This window comes from Oreochromis niloticus, linkage group LG11 (genome assembly GCF_001858045.2).
Source record: "Oreochromis niloticus isolate F11D_XX linkage group LG11, O_niloticus_UMD_NMBU, whole genome shotgun sequence".
In the NCBI taxonomy this organism is placed as follows: domain Eukaryota; kingdom Metazoa; phylum Chordata; class Actinopteri; order Cichliformes; family Cichlidae; genus Oreochromis; species Oreochromis niloticus.
The window spans coordinates 19,308,666-19,324,904 of NC_031976.2; the positions used below are offsets into that span (position 1 = coordinate 19,308,666).

A 16,239-nucleotide genomic window follows, 5' to 3' on the forward strand; every position below is an offset into this window, starting at 1 on the left:
GAAAGCGCATCAAATCCGATTTTTTTACCCTATGCGACCCATATCCGATCATGGTATGACAGTGTGAACGGCACAAATCCGAAATGGGTCACTTTCGTATGTGGTACTGAATCCGATACATATCCGGTGTTTTAGAAAGCGACTGCTGTTTGAACGGTCATGTCGCATTAAATCCGTCTTTTACGTCACTGACACAAGGCAGACGCCAATTATCAGCGCCGGAGAAGCGCCCGAGAAGACATCGCGAACGCTTCCTGGCCATCCAGTGTAGATGTCAGTGAAACTGTTGGGAAGACAACGTGAACATTTTATTTGTACTGTATAATCTGCAGATTCTGACAGAAATCTGCAACTATCCTTTGAAGCACCGCTCCTCTCTAAAACAGCAATAAGGATAATTATTAGGTTATTTACATTATTATGTAAATAACAGAATAACTTAAAGCAAAAATTGGGAAACGTAAAGTTTAAGTAAGAAGTCTTTATATCAAGGGCCATCAGTCAAACAATATTGTTTGCTCTGGGTCTAAACAGAGCGAGTTGTGTGTGACGTCTTCTTTTGCGCATGCGGGCCGCTTTGATCGTTCACACTAGAGCGCGTTTGCTGTCGCATTTTATTTGTAGTGTGAACAAGCAGACAAAAAAATCGGATTTGATCAAAAAATCGGAATTGAGCATTAAGACCTGCAGTGTGAACGTAGCCTAACATTTTTGCCAGCATAGGTTACCATAGATATTTAGCTTAGGCAGTTTAGCACAGAACAGTTTATTCTAGATCATCTTCTTGGGCACCTCTGCGATTTTTAGATGTTTTAGATCTCTTAGAATTTCCTGTGGTGGATCACTAGCGATGATCTTTCACAAGACATTCATGCAAACAATTCACAGATTTTTAATCAGTCTGATATTCATTGTGAAATGGCACATCAGAAAGTGTCAAATGTGCTGGTAAGCTGTAAGCTCAATTCATTCTAATGACATAGTCACAAAATGCAATCAACAAATTTGTGCACACACGTTTGGCCAACAGTGCAGTTCATCAAATTGTTTCTATACTTTTTGTCAAGTGGTCATAAAACAATATCTACTCATCTGGATTCAAGGAACTAACAGTGCTTCCAATTTGATAAAGCATCATTCAGTTAATATCTAGAGGTGTGAGTTGGTTGCACAAGTCAAAGTACAAATCACTCATAACGCACTTGAGAGAATACAATATGTGTCACTCAGGCAGCACAGCTATTCTGTTATATTTTCATATTTTTGATATGCCTAACTGTATGGTATCAAGCAAAATCATCTACAGTTAGACATCAGTCAAGCTGTAATCACTGACTAAAAACAGTTTGGTGATATCACTGACACATCTTTAACATGTATGGTCTAATAAACTTTGAGTATTTCATTTATGTGTTTTAGTATTCAAATGTATAATTTCTTCTAGCCCCAGAGTATATTATACATATATTGGAGACAGTGTAGTACAGAAATGTCTGGAGTCTCTAGGATCATGGCAAATGGCTGCTGTAAAAAATATTTAAATTTGTTCACTGGGAAAATTTGAAAAAAAAAGTTTAGTGTAAAATACATCGAACACTTGTTTCAGCACTTCCAGATTACAGGTAAAACATCTGGTCTTGAAAATCTTGAAAACATGTAGCCCATAAAACATACTCTAAATATAAACGCTCTTATGCCGCAATGAACCACATGTCCATGAACATGAACAAATGGATCAAGTCCTAAGACAATGATAATGGGTCCATTGATGTTGGATCCAGAGCTGGTAAATTTTTTGCTTGAGGGGACTCCATCGACCCACAGCTGCATGAGTCCAGAGGTAGAGTCCCACGTGGAACAAATAGAATGCCATGTGTTCAACTTGTAGGCAATCCCATCAACTTTACTCGACTTGCCCCTGGCCCACAGTTCAAATAAGCCATTTGCAGCTTTCTTGAATATCAGGAAGTTATTGATAGCAGAGGGTGTAGCCAGAGAGAACAAGGAATGGTCTCTATTGAGGTCAGTAAAGGACCTAAAAGCAGTGAAAAAATGATTTAATAGTCTGATATGCGGTAGTTTCATATTTCTTTATTTAATTCAGTTTGTTTAATCAAAAATACCTGAAACACACGGTTACAGCTCTCAGATCTTGTCTTGATGTAGTCACCCTCACATGAGCTGTGTTGGTTTCTTCTGGGAAGGTGAATATTTTATTTGACAAATCTTTAAAAAAATAGAGAAACATATGAATAATGCAAATAGAAAAGGAAGTAATAAGCAGCATACTATAATAAAAATGAATTAATAAAAAATATTAGAGAAAACCTAAAATCAAAACAGAAGAATGATTTTTGTTGAAGCTGTTTTTATGGCAAAGTTTGCCCTCCATAGCGCAACAGCACAAGTGTAGCTAATGCTTCACAATAGAACAACACTTCACATTCACATTAAACATTAACTATAGGAATTCTGTTCCTGAGAAATGGCCGAGAGATGAATTAGCAGGTGTAATGCAATGATTTATGCAATATCATTTATCATTTATGCAATATTTTATCATTACCAATGTGCATTCAAATTAAATGTATACAAATTTCATTGGTAGTGAAAATGTTGAATGCAACCTTTCAAAGCTCGACTTTTCCCTCCATAATACCTGCCCATATCTGTGTGCCCTGAAACATTCTAGCTGGAAACTCAGATCACTGCATATTGATATTTGCCATTCTTTGATTATTTCTGACATATTTGGAACTAATCCCTGCCTCTAACACTATGTATCAAATGTATTAAAAAAAACAATTACAATAATAGGTATATAATTTGAAAGGAAGGAAAATTGGTTTAGCCATAAGTTTTGCCAAGCGAACGTATGGTGTGGTGTTTAAACATATTCTGTCTCTTGTCATTGTAAGCTGTGTGGCAGGCAGTGGTTGGACCCAAACACAGGACTGAGACAGAGTATTAAACCTAAAGGTGGCAGTTTTTATTCACTGGCAGAAAAGGAACTTAGAAACACAATATTTGAGCACTAGAAATAAAACCAAAACTCAAACTAGGAAGGATGATCTAAACTGGGAGGTCATGACGTGGCATGACATAACCTGACAAGTGAGGAACACACAACTAATGCAGAGGACACAACACTGACAGAGAGAAACACAGTGCTTAGATGCACTGAGGGAAAACAAGGGAATGAGACACAGGAGGAGAGCACAGCTGGGAGCAATCAAACCTGACGAGACCAAGGGAAGCAAAACTAGAAACACTGACATGAGATAGGACCTTCAAAGTAAAACAGGAAGCACACGACAGGCACAGACTTGACACTGAGCTAAACCTACACTGAACACGAGGACACAAACAAAACCTAAGAACCAGAATTTACAAAACAGAGAAGAACTTGAGTGCTAGAAATACAAAACTAGAAGTCATAAGCCACCACGATGAAATACAAAAAACTGAAACACCGGGTCACCGATCCAGGACTGTGACATCTATTTCCGCTTTCGTTTTGAATAAGGATGAAGGAGTTGGTATATCACTTTATCACTATATCACTTTAAACAGGTGATCCAGTAATGTAGAACTGAAACTGAATAATGAGAAGTGAAACTGAAATTATTCGAGAGCTGAATTTTTAAAGGATAAAATGCAGTTTCAAAGCAAATCAATTCATTTTCAAATTAGACTAATTCAAATTCAGTTTTCAAAAGCATTTATTCAAGTTACAATTCAGATTCAATCTGAGCAATTCAAATTCAAATTTAACTTATTCAAATTCAGTTTCTGATGGCACAGATTTCTGCCCATAAGAGCCCACCAGCTTTCTTTTCTGGTGGTTTGCTTATGTGCATTGTGGACAAACCTCTGGTCTTTCACGGTAAACTGAGGGAAGTCCAGCATGCTTGATATTGACAGTTAACGATGTAGCACTGTGCTCTAGCCTTTTAATCCATCTAGTTTTCTTTATTATTCCCATATTTTTTTATTTTTTAAAAGTGTTTTTTAGAGCTATGTGGTCCTTACAGGAGAACCATTGCAAATGCCATTTATAGAATATAATGCTGAACATTAAACAGAAAATAAAATATTTCAAATTTGCTGAACCTTCAAATATACAGCAGAATCAATCCATTTAATACTAATGGGGAACATTGGTCTCTAAAGTAAATTTTCTATCATTGCCTTTCTGTAAAAGTCTGTACTGTATGCCATTGTTATAATTTCAAATTATTCCTATATTGTGACAGTATCAGTTAAGGTAAATTCATAAATAACATTATGTGTATTTTAGTCAGCAGAGGATTTGATATGAATACCATATGGATTATAAAAACCCAAAGCCAGCATTAGGAGGCTTGTCCATACTTGACCTACAGCAGGCATATATATTTTTGATAGTCATACATAGTTCTATCAAACTTTATTAATTTGCCCAACACTGAAAAACTGAAAAAGTCATGATGAGCATGTAAAGACTACTGCTGTGCTCAGAAGCCGAACAATAGTATTTAGAACAATATGAACATTGTCAAGAATGGTGTTTATCTTAGAAAGCAAAAAAACAAAAAACAAAAAACAAAGTATTTCAACGAACTTTTTAGCATTTTTTATTTGGCAACACAGAGTATAAGATAACAAATCCTTATTTTAAACCTTATCCTTTTGATTGGACATAAAATTACATAAAACTCTTTTTAACTGTGCAAGACATGTTAACTATGTGCCAAAATTATCAACAGATCCTTTGCTTGTCTTCTAACAACACTCTTCCTGTTATCTGAAAATCCAGAGCATTCCAGTTCAGCACATTCCCTGGAGTGAAGCTCAGCTCATTGGAGTAGTTCTGGATCTCACAGGGGGAAAGGACGGAGTCCCACATGTGGACATCAGATATCATGCCAATAAAAGACAGATAAGTTAAAAATCCTCCACCCTGGGAATCTGGAAACTGAGAAATGGAAAATAGTTGAATTAACAGTTGCATTGCAATGTTATGTATTTTTTTCTGACTGACACAAAGTCGCAAATAAGAAGAATGAGTATATTTGGAAAACATATTAAATAAATGCTGAGACATTTAGAAACATTTTAATTATATAACATAATAACAATATTGTTTGTCCAAGATAAGTAGTCTGAGTCACCTTAGCATAGTACATAAAATAGAAATGGGGAAATCCAAAGCAATGCTGATCCCAAAAATACTAAAACCAAACCGGGAAAAATGCTTCACTAGAAGTTTGGAGCTGCAATCCTTATGGATATCAGCACAGGTTCCAGACAAGTATTGTCAGGTCTTATCCTCTTTTTGTTAAAAATAAATTTGTGGTTTTCACTTTAATTCTTGTCTTTAATATAAAGTGAACTTGAAGCACAAGTATGTTGGTTACAGATCCAGAGCTTCAGCCTGTTTCTCCATCGCTCTGTGCTAAGCTAACATAATTAACTTCTCAGACCAAATGACTGTACTTTATCTAATATACGCAACTGTGCACCAGTCACAGTGATGTTTAAACTGTACCTGTCCTAAAACAATAGACATGGGTCCAATGATGTCGGATCCAGAGCTGACGAATTTCCTGCTGGAAGGCTTTCCATTTACCCACAGCTGAATTATTCCAGATGTAGCATCCCAAGTGGAACAAATTGCATTCCACTCGTTCAGCTTGTAGCCTTGAAATTCAAAAGGAGCTCTTTTGTTCCTGGCCCGGAGTGAAAAGTAATCATTTGTATCTTTGTATATCATAAAGTCATGGAAAGCATGCGATGTTGCCAAAGAGAAAAGAACGTGGCCTCTTAGAAGGTCTGTAAAGGATCTGTAAGCAATGATAAGACACTGACATACATGATGATGCTTTTATTATCATTATTATTATTATTATTTGATTTTGCATAGTCAACACTACCTGAGACAGACAGTTACAGCACTTAAATCTTGTTTTGTTGTTAACAGCTTCACGTGAGCTGTGTTTGTCTCTTCTGGGAAGGTGAACATTTTACTTGCCAGGTCTCAAAAAAATTAGAGAAATAAATTAATAACATGATCAGTAACTTTCAGTGATGCTGATAACCAGACCAGATTTCTCACACCTCGTCTTTAATGACATAATACATAAATTTACCTTGAGGAGTGGCAGCACATGTTGTCAGTGTCACCAGTAAAAGCAGCAGCGCCATCTGATACAAATAAAATATAATAATGCAAAACAAACATTGCTCAAATGTTCACCTTTCAACTTTAGTATGGAAATAAGGTTTCTGTCACTTAAGGCATCCTGCTACAATATGTAATACAGGCAGGAGAGTTTTAAAAATTTTGTGTGGAAAGCATTAATTTAATTTGCCATGTCATCTTACCTTGATTTGAGTCTCAGGATGTTGTGTTGCATGAGGCAAGCAAGGGAGTGAGTTTTATAGTGACAGTGTTTGTTGGTGAAAATGGGTCTTCTTCATTGAGGTCATTGACTCTGGGTTTGTCCTGCCCTTAGATCAAGAGCAAAGCATATTTTGTAATATTACCTCTGTAAACAACCACTGGATTTTAAATCAAACAATCAACATGACTGAAGTACAGACTTTGTTTCAAGGGGTTTTTCCAAAGTATTGAATTAACTTTGTAGGAATTTTAACCATTCTGATTAACTGCCCCCCAATTTTAACTTAAAACTAACAGGACAATTGACTGAAAGGCAGTTTCATAGTGAGGTCTGTTGGGTTGGTATTTCATGAAAAATGAAGCAGATACAAGATCTGAAGTTGATTCAAAGTGTGCCTTTTCTGTGCATCTCCAGACCATCATCAGGCTAAAAAAACTCAAATTAAACTAGTGTGCCGCATTAACAGAATGAAGAAAAGTATGGAAAAGGAGAGAAACAGCTCACGACCTGAAGCATACAGTACCAACATTGTTGAGGTAATGCAATGGCAATGGGGTGTATGGCTTCCAGTGGAACCAGGTCACTGGTAATTATTGATGATGTGCCTGCTGATAGAAACAGCAAGATGTTTCTTGCTATATTCGTTGCTCAAATTAAATAAAACAAATGCTACAACACTGCAGAGAAATAGATAACAACCCACTGCATGCTGGAATAAGCAACACACTCCAATAGATATTTTTCAATGGCCAAGCCACTCACCTGATCTCAACGTAACTACTTTCCAGGTACTGAAGATAAATGATAGCAGAGCATCTTAAGGCACAAAATGCAGCATATGGTCGTATGCACGGGTCCTAGACCTCAGGCAGTCATCGAGTGCAAATCGAAGATCAGTGTAAGTCAGCTTGGTGAATTGGAGTTAAATAGTTATTTTCCTTTGGATAAGTGGAAGAGAATGAATGGATGGAAAGTTGCTTTCCTTTCAGCTTCAGCTCAGACTCAATCACATTCTTTGTTAGCTAGATGCTAATTCTGCTTGCCTGGTGTTTGGTCATGAGTAGGTAGTGTTGAGTGGTTTTATTTTGTTTTCTCTTTTGGGAAATGCATGAAAACGCATTTTGGAAACAGTAATGACGTAGTGCAGCGATGTAACAGTGTTATTACAAATAGGTTGACTATTAACATGATGCAGGCATATGTGTAGTTCAGGTGTGTGGTATCACCTACTTTATAATTGCTTCCTTTAAGGCCTCAAACTCTTACAGTGAATTACAAAAAGAGAAAGCGTTTCAGAAAGAGCTTTAGCACACTTAAGCAAACGTATAATTAATTCTAGTCAATTCTCCAAAATCCTATCAAACACTGGTTAAAAAAAGAATTAAGTATTGTACTTGTGCTTGTTTTGTTGCTACTAGGGAGGCCTGGGCAGGAGATCCCCGGACCAGCAGCCAAAACCAGTAATTTAATGTTCTCATTAGGCTGAAAGTCTCAAATTTTCTCAACCAATTGTAAATGGAAGAACAACTTGCTACCACAGAACAGCAGAACCTTAACACTTAATAGACATTTTGATATACCATGTCATTTACTCATTGAATACTATATAGTTTGCATTTTTGTGAAGGAAAAAAAAAAGGTGTTAAATGTAAAATCCATCAGTTTACTGCACTCGGTGACCTATTGCGCTCGACTGCACTGGGATTTATGAAAGCTACAGTAAAAATAACGTATTACGATGTCATTCTAACATCTGAAACATGTGGATCACATTTTCAAGTCTGTGAAAGGATGCTTCACATGACGTTGTGTATTTACTGCTCTAATTATAATGGCTGAGAAGAGGTCTCTTCTCCAATGAAAAGTGAATTCCATAGTCCTCTTTCTATGCTAACATAAAACTTCAGAAGTCTGAGTTAGTCAGATTAAATTGATATTTTCTAAAGTTCCTTTCCCTTCTTTGTATGACCATAGACAGTGAGTCCAGTAACACAAAGGCATTTTGTCCAAAAGTGCACCATTGAAAGATCCTGTTATTTTGTCTAACTGAGATCTCTTTATGGCCACTATGGGCAAGAGGAAGCAGCTGGAGTAGCAATATTACTTTAAAACAATATTACTTTAAAACAATATTACTTTAAAGCATTGAACTGAGCATTATCTATCCTGTGAAACAAAAGTAGTTCAGTGTACTTTTGCTTTAGTGAGGACTTGGCTGTATTTTTTCCTCCTTTCTAGACACACAAATGAGTTGTGTTGTTGTCATATCTCAGTCTAAAACAGTCTATAGAAGTATATGATAGAAGTATCTTTAATATTTAGATGCATGTCTTCTCTGAAACATTAAACGTTTTAACAGCTGTTCTACCAAAAACATTAATCTAATGTATCATCTCTTCCGTCACAATATGGAAATGTTTTTGACCAACCTCCGTTTATCAGTAACTTCGTCCTCGTGAGCTGCCAAAATTCCCGCTAATCCACTCTGATTTTTATGTTTGCCAAAGCTTCATTATCTCTGACATGCCTTTGGACATTGGACTTGTTTACTTTGTTTACTGTTTTACCTGATGAGCTCCTTGTTAGTGCACAACAAGTCAGTTGTGCAAGTCAGCAAATTTATGGAGCAACCAAAAGTCAAAATACAGTCTATAAGACAATAGATATACAATTATGGAGAACCTGTATAATTTATCTATTGCTGTTGCTGTATGAGACATGGGTTTAAGATCTAGTAATGTTAGTTTCATCCTTAAATCAAACCACTAAAGCGATAACAAGCATTAAAACTTAACACATCTAAATCCTGCACACAATTTTCATCAGCATGAATTTTCTTTGAGTTTTATTTTAATATTTATTTTCTGTACTTTTAGGACTGGCAGCAATGATGCCAGCATCAACAATAGAAGCCACAGTGCCATCTAATACAAAGACACTACTCATATTGCAAATCAAACATTGCTTAGATTTTTAATATTTGACTTAGAAATAAGTTTTCTGTAGCTCAGGGCATCCTGTGACAATGTATAATACAATATTATATATTATATAAAATTTTATTATCTATATGAGTAGTTTCATGGCCAAATCAGATCTGTTTATTCAATATTTCATGTCAGATTTAGCAGATAAAAGATCTGGAGATAATTCAAAGTGTTAAACTTGTAATTTGCTAGCTTTTTCTTCCATCTTATGACCATCATCAGGGGGAAAAATAAAATAAACCTGCTGCACACTAAAAGCCAAAAGGCCTGGAAGACCATTGTTAAGAAACAACAATCTCAATGAAGCAGATATATTGTTGTCAAAGTCTTCAATCAAGCTTAACCTTCCTGAGCGTAAATACAGAGAGTTTACAGAGAGTTTAAGTGCTAACAACTGGTTACTTGGAACAAAAATGGCTGAGTAGACTTTGCCAGAAAACATGTAAAAGAGCATGCACAGGAAACAAATCTTTGGACAGATTAAACCAAATTTAACTTGACTTAATTAGTTTTTCAATTTCCAAAGACAAAACTGATGGCTGAAAAAGCCACAAACAAGCAGCATCTGAATGTGGCTGCTATAAAGGCCTTGGACAGCATCTAAAGCCAGGAAATACAACATCGGATGATGTTCATGGGTTCTGGATTCCAGACACTAAAGAATTTTCATCCTATTATCATATTAAAACAATCCTTATATTAGTTTGATAAATTTCCTTTGAGCCTCTGAAAGTGGGAGACTGTAAATAAAGCTGTAAGTCTTACTTTGGTCACCAGTTGCATTACAGTTTGGTCCAAACTAAAATATCTTACGCCCTTTATAGCATTATTGTGTCCTATTTAATTCCAGCCAGTGCTAAGTTACATGTAAGCAATGCAAATTTACTGTTGAATTTTTTATTTTTTTTATTTTTTAGTGGAAATGCAGAAGGTCACTAACACTAAGAATCGGGCCTTCAAGAGGTTCTCTGTAGTTCCCAACAAAAATATCAAAAATAGAGGTGATTGGTGAGTTGTTTTTCTACCAGAGCTGATATTCTGCAGAGTCATTTACAGATCAAGTCTCTGTACTTTCACTTTGATTTTGGATGCATGAAAGGCAGAAGTAGTTTTATTGACTTTTATTGACAGTTAGTATTTGTTTGGCTGAAGAACAACCTGCACGGCAATCAAAAGTCCACGTCAGTGCACGTTTTTCACCATTTTATTATCAAAGCACTTGTTTGCTCCTGCATGTGCTCCGTGGACTTGTTTACTTAAACTCATTGATCGTTTTAACATTTGAACTGAACATAACAACACAATTTTCATGGCAATGCCATTTCTGTATTGTAAATACATAAAGATTTAATAGATGTGTGCGTTAATCATCTCTATGGTAATCTAAAAACACTTTTATGTGTTTTGTCATGTGTGATTTAAACAAATAAAACAAGCTTTCCTATCAGTGTTCTTACACAGTGTGTGTTCATCTGTGAGTTTCACTGATTGCACCACCGTCGGGCATCTGTCAAAAAGGAACTACTCACATAAACAATAAAAATCCCAGAGTCTTCTTTGTATATGGTATAGGTCCATTTATATATTTATACTGCTATCCAGCTAATGTACATATTTATTTAAGTGCTCATAAAATTACACAAATAGTACTTGAACAATCTGATTATTTTTTAAAAAGCCAAAACAAGGAAAAAAACGTCATTTATCAGTTTTGGCCAGTAGAGGGCGACATCTAAAACACCACCTTTTAGATTAAGTTGAAGTACTTAAGTAGAGATGTAGAGTTTTCAGATTTAATGGAGAAGTGTGGACTTCTCTGTCGATTGCACTTTGTGACACAGTGCTGATGGTGATGTTCTGCACTGTAAAATGTAATTCTAGATGTTTGTTATTTCAACATATTATTCTATATCAGTTTGACGATAGATGACTGAAGTTGTTGTTATAACATAGAATTACAAGTTAAAAACGTCCCAATTACACCAAAAAAAGCTAACTTGAAAACTCATGTCCAGCTAAATCAGAAACTTATGTGAACTTGACAATGTGGGTAAGTTGAGCACAGCAGGATTCAAAACTGCCTCACGTGACTCCTACCGAGGTGCATCATGGGGAATTGGCGGTTAACGACATGCTCACTTTACTTGGACGTTTTCTAATCGTCTTCTTTGGAATATGCTTTCAAGGTGAGTAACATTGGTTATAACTATAAGGAAAGAGAGCTACAAAAGTTGGAACATGTTTTGAATTTATGGCATGATGTTTGTTTTTCTCTTTTACCGAAATGTTTGCTTTAGCTAATGTAACTTTAGCCGACAAGGTCCAGCTTGTGTGTCATGACCAAACTTGACCTAATAAACTGACACATGGCCTTTTTTATGGGTTTAATGTGGCACTGACCAAATCACAAGTATTGTGCCGCTAGCTTTAAGGTTGTGCACTCAACCACTGTTGCGATATTAGCAAGCTAACTCAGCTAATTAATAAAGCTTATTTCATATTGTCTTTGTACTTGTAAATTTCTTTCAAGTTCACAGGCTGTTGTATTTTGGTGGAAGTTCATTTTGGGAATATTTCCAATAACTGGCTGGGTTCAAAAAGAACTTTTTGGCAGGACTCCGATGCTTGTTGTCATCTGTTTACCCCTATGTAATCACTTAAGTTGTTATTAACTGCTGCATGCTAAGCTGCAAGAGTGCACTGAGGATTGAGACAAAATATGGTCTACAAACCAGCATTATATTAGTTTTTATCAGATAGTCCTCCAGTGTGTTTATTTTTTGCTTTAATTCTATTGTGCAGTTATTTGTTACCCTGAAATGCTTGATGCTTAACAACAGCTCACTATTTTAACTTATTTTTGAACTCTTGTGACTAGTATGACTAGATTGTGTGAGTTTCCATACTAAAAGAGCTGTAGTGATAAAATAATTGGCATCAGAGACACTGATTTTTGGCATGGTATACTGCAGAAGTTTTTTGTTTTTGTTTTTTTGCATAATTTACCTTTTAATTAAACTGCATTCCCTGTATTGTAACAAAACTAATATTGTTTATATGTCAGAAAATTAGCAAACATGAATAAATGGCAAAAACAATATAATTATAACATATATTTTTATTTTACTTATTTTAGGTCTGTGAAGCCAAACTTGATGCTGGGGATTTATTTTTGTCAGTGGAGTCAAATGGTAAGTTACAATTTGTGCATTTTGTCATACTGGAAACACCACAGATTATATTGTAACTTAATAGCTCTGTAGAACAAATGATATAAAGATTGTAGTGTCAGGGTACTTCTTAAGAAGTAATATGGCACTATTGATGATCACATGCAGGTGGCATAAACTAAATATTCAGACGTGCTACCAACAAATGATTCATTAACAAAAGCAATGGAGCAGACTGTTTAGGTTCTTGTGGTTGTAATAACATCCATAACTGCAAGTTTGTCATTAATTTATTTTCACAGGTCTAGATGATCACATCTGTCTTTGTCATTTAAATGAGGTGGACTTGCAAACTTTGCACTTTTTGGGGGTAAATTGCTGTCCACTACATATACACAGAATGTGCACAGTATTTCAGATCTAAAAAGGGAGTATGTAATGGACTTGCTGGCTTTAATGTAAAAAGCCTGTTGTGTAACTTTAATGAGACAGTTGGACTAAAACAGTATTGCTCACAAGGTAAACATCTGAGGAATAAGGAAATTGTTACTTGTCCTTTTACTCAGTGTTCTTTTAATCGCACGTTTACTAAAGTTTTACATCACATAAGTCATTTTCACAATCATTCTACTTTAAAAGATTTCGAGACAGAGCTTATTGTTCTCTGAACTTCCTTGTTTGCTGAACGGCAGGTAAAGTGCATCTTTTTGTTTGTTTGCTTTTGTGTGTTTGTGTTTTCTCTAATGGGCCTCAGATGACTGTTTGCTTAAATTTGGGTCTCAAAGAATCTTTTTTTTATTCTGCCTGTACTCTCCACCCCTCTTCTTCTATTGCTCAGGTTGAAGCAGAATTTGCCCGTCTTACATCTGTTGACCTGAAAGGGTTCCTTTTTGCTGTGCTTGACCATTATGGAGAGGTTCGTGGAGCTGTAGAAAATCAAGAGCGGCATAGGAGGGCTAACTAGGCTCATAAGATGCTTCGGTGATGATGTAAGTGTTCAACTGCGAAATCTAATCCTTTGTTTAAGTTTTAGGTTATCCAGTTCAACTGATGAACTCATTGAAAGAAAGCTGATAAGTAAAGTCTGTCATCATATTTCACAACCGGACATTTAGTGTGGTAACTTTTACAGAATCTGTGTATATTGGTGGTAGGTTGGATATCATATTCTACTTGAATGTCCTGATAAGCCTGATTCAAAATCTCCAATGATAATCATATATTGATGGAATTATGTATCAAAAAGCTGTGAATTTGGAGCTGTCTACATGCTTTATAAACACTGTTTAAAAAATGTTTTGGTTTTGTTTTTGACTTCTTTGACCAGAGCCCTACACAAAGGAAGAGGACAGAGGACCTCACCTTCCTTTTCTAAAGGAAGATCCCTCACACACTTTCAAGACTGTGAAGGTTAGCATTGTTTCTTTTAGTAAATTTAATAATGACAGCACCACAGTGGATTTTAAATGAAACATATGGCATCTATGAAACAATAGATGCCACATGATAACATGTGTACTTTTTTCTCACCAAATGTATTATTACAAGATCTTTGACACTGGATTTGGTCTAGGTTTCAGAGTAACTAACTGGCAAGCTAGCATTGATATTATTAGTGTCTTGTGTTTATTCATGTCTTCACCAGGGTCTTTGACATTTCGCTGCTGTACTGTTCACTTCAGCTTTACGTTTGATTTCTCACATTGTATATTGTAATGGCAGAGATATTAGGATATTTAAGGGGCTGCAGTGGCTGCTACAGCTGTGGGGGGCAATACTTTGGTGAAATGTCTTGGACCCTGGAAAAGAGACTGTGTAGACTGGGTAAGCAATTAAAGGTTACTGGCCGAGAGTCATTGGGCAGCTGGGTAAAGGTGGATGTTGATATTCAGTGCCAATTATGCAACCTGTTCAGCCATGTCTATATGCTCTTTTTTCATGCTGTTAATATAGGGGGAAAAATAAACTTTAATCAATAAACTGATTAAAGAAGCATTGTCTATGGAGCCATAATCTGATCCTGTAGTGTAGCTGCAGTTTGCACATTTCATGTATTCTCAGCCAGATTTGGTTTAGAGCACAGCCAATATTTAGCATAAGTAGATTTAAATTCACACACTGGTGATGGCAAGCTACATTGTAGCCACAGCCGCCCTGGGGCGCACTGACAGAGGCGAGGCTGCCGGACACTGGCACTACCGGGCCCTCTGACCACCACCAGTAGGCAACAGGTGAAGTGTCTTGCCCAAGGACACAACGACTGAAACTGTCGGAGCCGGGACTCGAACCGGCAACATTCCGATTATAAGACGAACTGTCAACTCTTGAGTCACGATTCAGTCATCCACCCATGTGTGTGAATGACTGAATGTGTAAAGCGCTTTGGAGTCCTTAGGGGACTAGTAAAGCGCTATACAAATACAGGCCATTTACCATTTAAATTGAAAATTTTGTTTGAATTCTGCAATTGAAGACATGCTCAGTTATTTATGAACATGGTCTTTGTTTAAAGCAAGAAATGGATTTGTAACATGGGGGTGCATATCTCATTCTGAAAAAACTTTAACAACTAATAAGTGTTACCCAAAGCCAATCACCATCATCCAAAGCATCAGTATGGCTCTTCTTTGGAAAGACATGAATTGTTAAGCACAAGGGATATTGTGTAATTGTAATTGTGTAATTTTTTTTTTTTTTTTTTTTGTCTTTGAACCCTTTTATAGCCGACAGGTATTGAAGACACGTTTTCTAAGAGGATGAAAGTTGGCATTGCGATGGTGAAAGAAGAAGACATCATCGATGTGTTGGTTGTCCTTGAGGCGGCAGTAATCCTGTCTAATCTGAGGGATGTCTCAAGTGCCATTTCCATGCTGATGGGCCTTCTTTTTGCCCTCAACATACACTATCCAAAGGAACTTAAGGACATCTTTGAAGCCATTCAGAACATCCTAATGAACATTGGTGGAAGGCAGTGCATCTCACTAGTGCATGGTCTAAGAAACAGACTCTTGCAGAAAGCCATGCAGAACTGTAATTGTATGCTCACAGCATACAATTGCCTTAGTGTTAAGGACAGTTTTTATTTTACTGTTTGTTTTTTTATTCTTGCAAGTTCTCATTCTCACTTTTGTATGTCACTAAATGACTACACTTTACATTCCAGATTAGACAATTACTCATTTGTTCATGGTTTAAGAAACTTATGTGAACAACAATATAATGGTGGACTCTGCAGATGCTTATCTCATGCAAGTCAGTAGTTTTTCCTTTGTTTTGCAATTGAGCAGACTCAAACTGATGTTTCTGAAATATCCATCTTATCAAATGTTTCAGAAGCATGCACTCATTTTCAGAGATATTGGTTCTGTGGAATTTGTTGCAATTGTAAACGAAGACAAATACAAGAGTTTGATGTCTTAGTTGTTATAAACTGATCTTTACTGTCACTTATCAAAGGTTTTGTACTATTTTAATATTTCAAGTTTTATGCTAACAGGTGTGACTGAGCACAATGAAGTTTAAAAATTTTGCAAATGTAAAGAATAACTTTTCTAAAATATCAAGTGTCCCGTTGATACATTACATTAATGCAGACTTTATGTTGTTACTTCACAAGAATCACTACTGCTCCTAGAGTATTGGTCAGAATTTAATCTTCACCCAAACTGGGCTCAAGACCAAGTTCAAATTTATTGT

The 16,239-nt window shown here is 36.1% G+C and overlaps 1 protein-coding gene and 1 non-coding gene across 3 annotated transcripts; both read right to left on the bottom strand.

The window, feature by feature from the left end:
* Positions 1–1,122: 1,122 nt before the first annotated feature.
* LOC100711317 (uncharacterized) lies at positions 1,123–2,231 on the bottom strand. The gene is made up of 2 exons (XR_003222309.1): positions 2,124–2,231; positions 1,123–2,035 (listed from the first exon to the last, which is right to left on the bottom strand). It is a non-coding gene; the product is annotated as an uncharacterized LOC100711317 (transcript).
* Positions 2,232–4,590: 2,359 nt separating this feature from the next.
* LOC109204179 (C-reactive protein) lies at positions 4,591–8,920 on the bottom strand. 2 transcript variants are annotated; one of them, XM_019364596.2, is made up of 6 exons: positions 8,816–8,920; positions 6,367–6,492; positions 6,132–6,186; positions 5,916–6,018; positions 5,531–5,825; positions 4,591–4,957 (listed from the first exon to the last, which is right to left on the bottom strand). In XM_019364596.2, the coding sequence occupies exons 3-6, from the start codon at positions 6,184–6,186 to the stop codon at positions 4,742–4,744; spliced, it is 669 nt and encodes a 222-aa protein (XP_019220141.1). In that variant the 5' UTR covers positions 6,367–6,492; positions 8,816–8,920; the 3' UTR covers positions 4,591–4,741. The 2 variants fall into 2 exon arrangements, with proteins under 2 accessions (XP_019220141.1, XP_019220142.1); XM_019364597.2 differs by having other exon boundaries at positions 6,367–6,487; positions 8,816–8,883.
* Between the last annotated feature and the right edge of the window lie 7,319 nt (positions 8,921–16,239).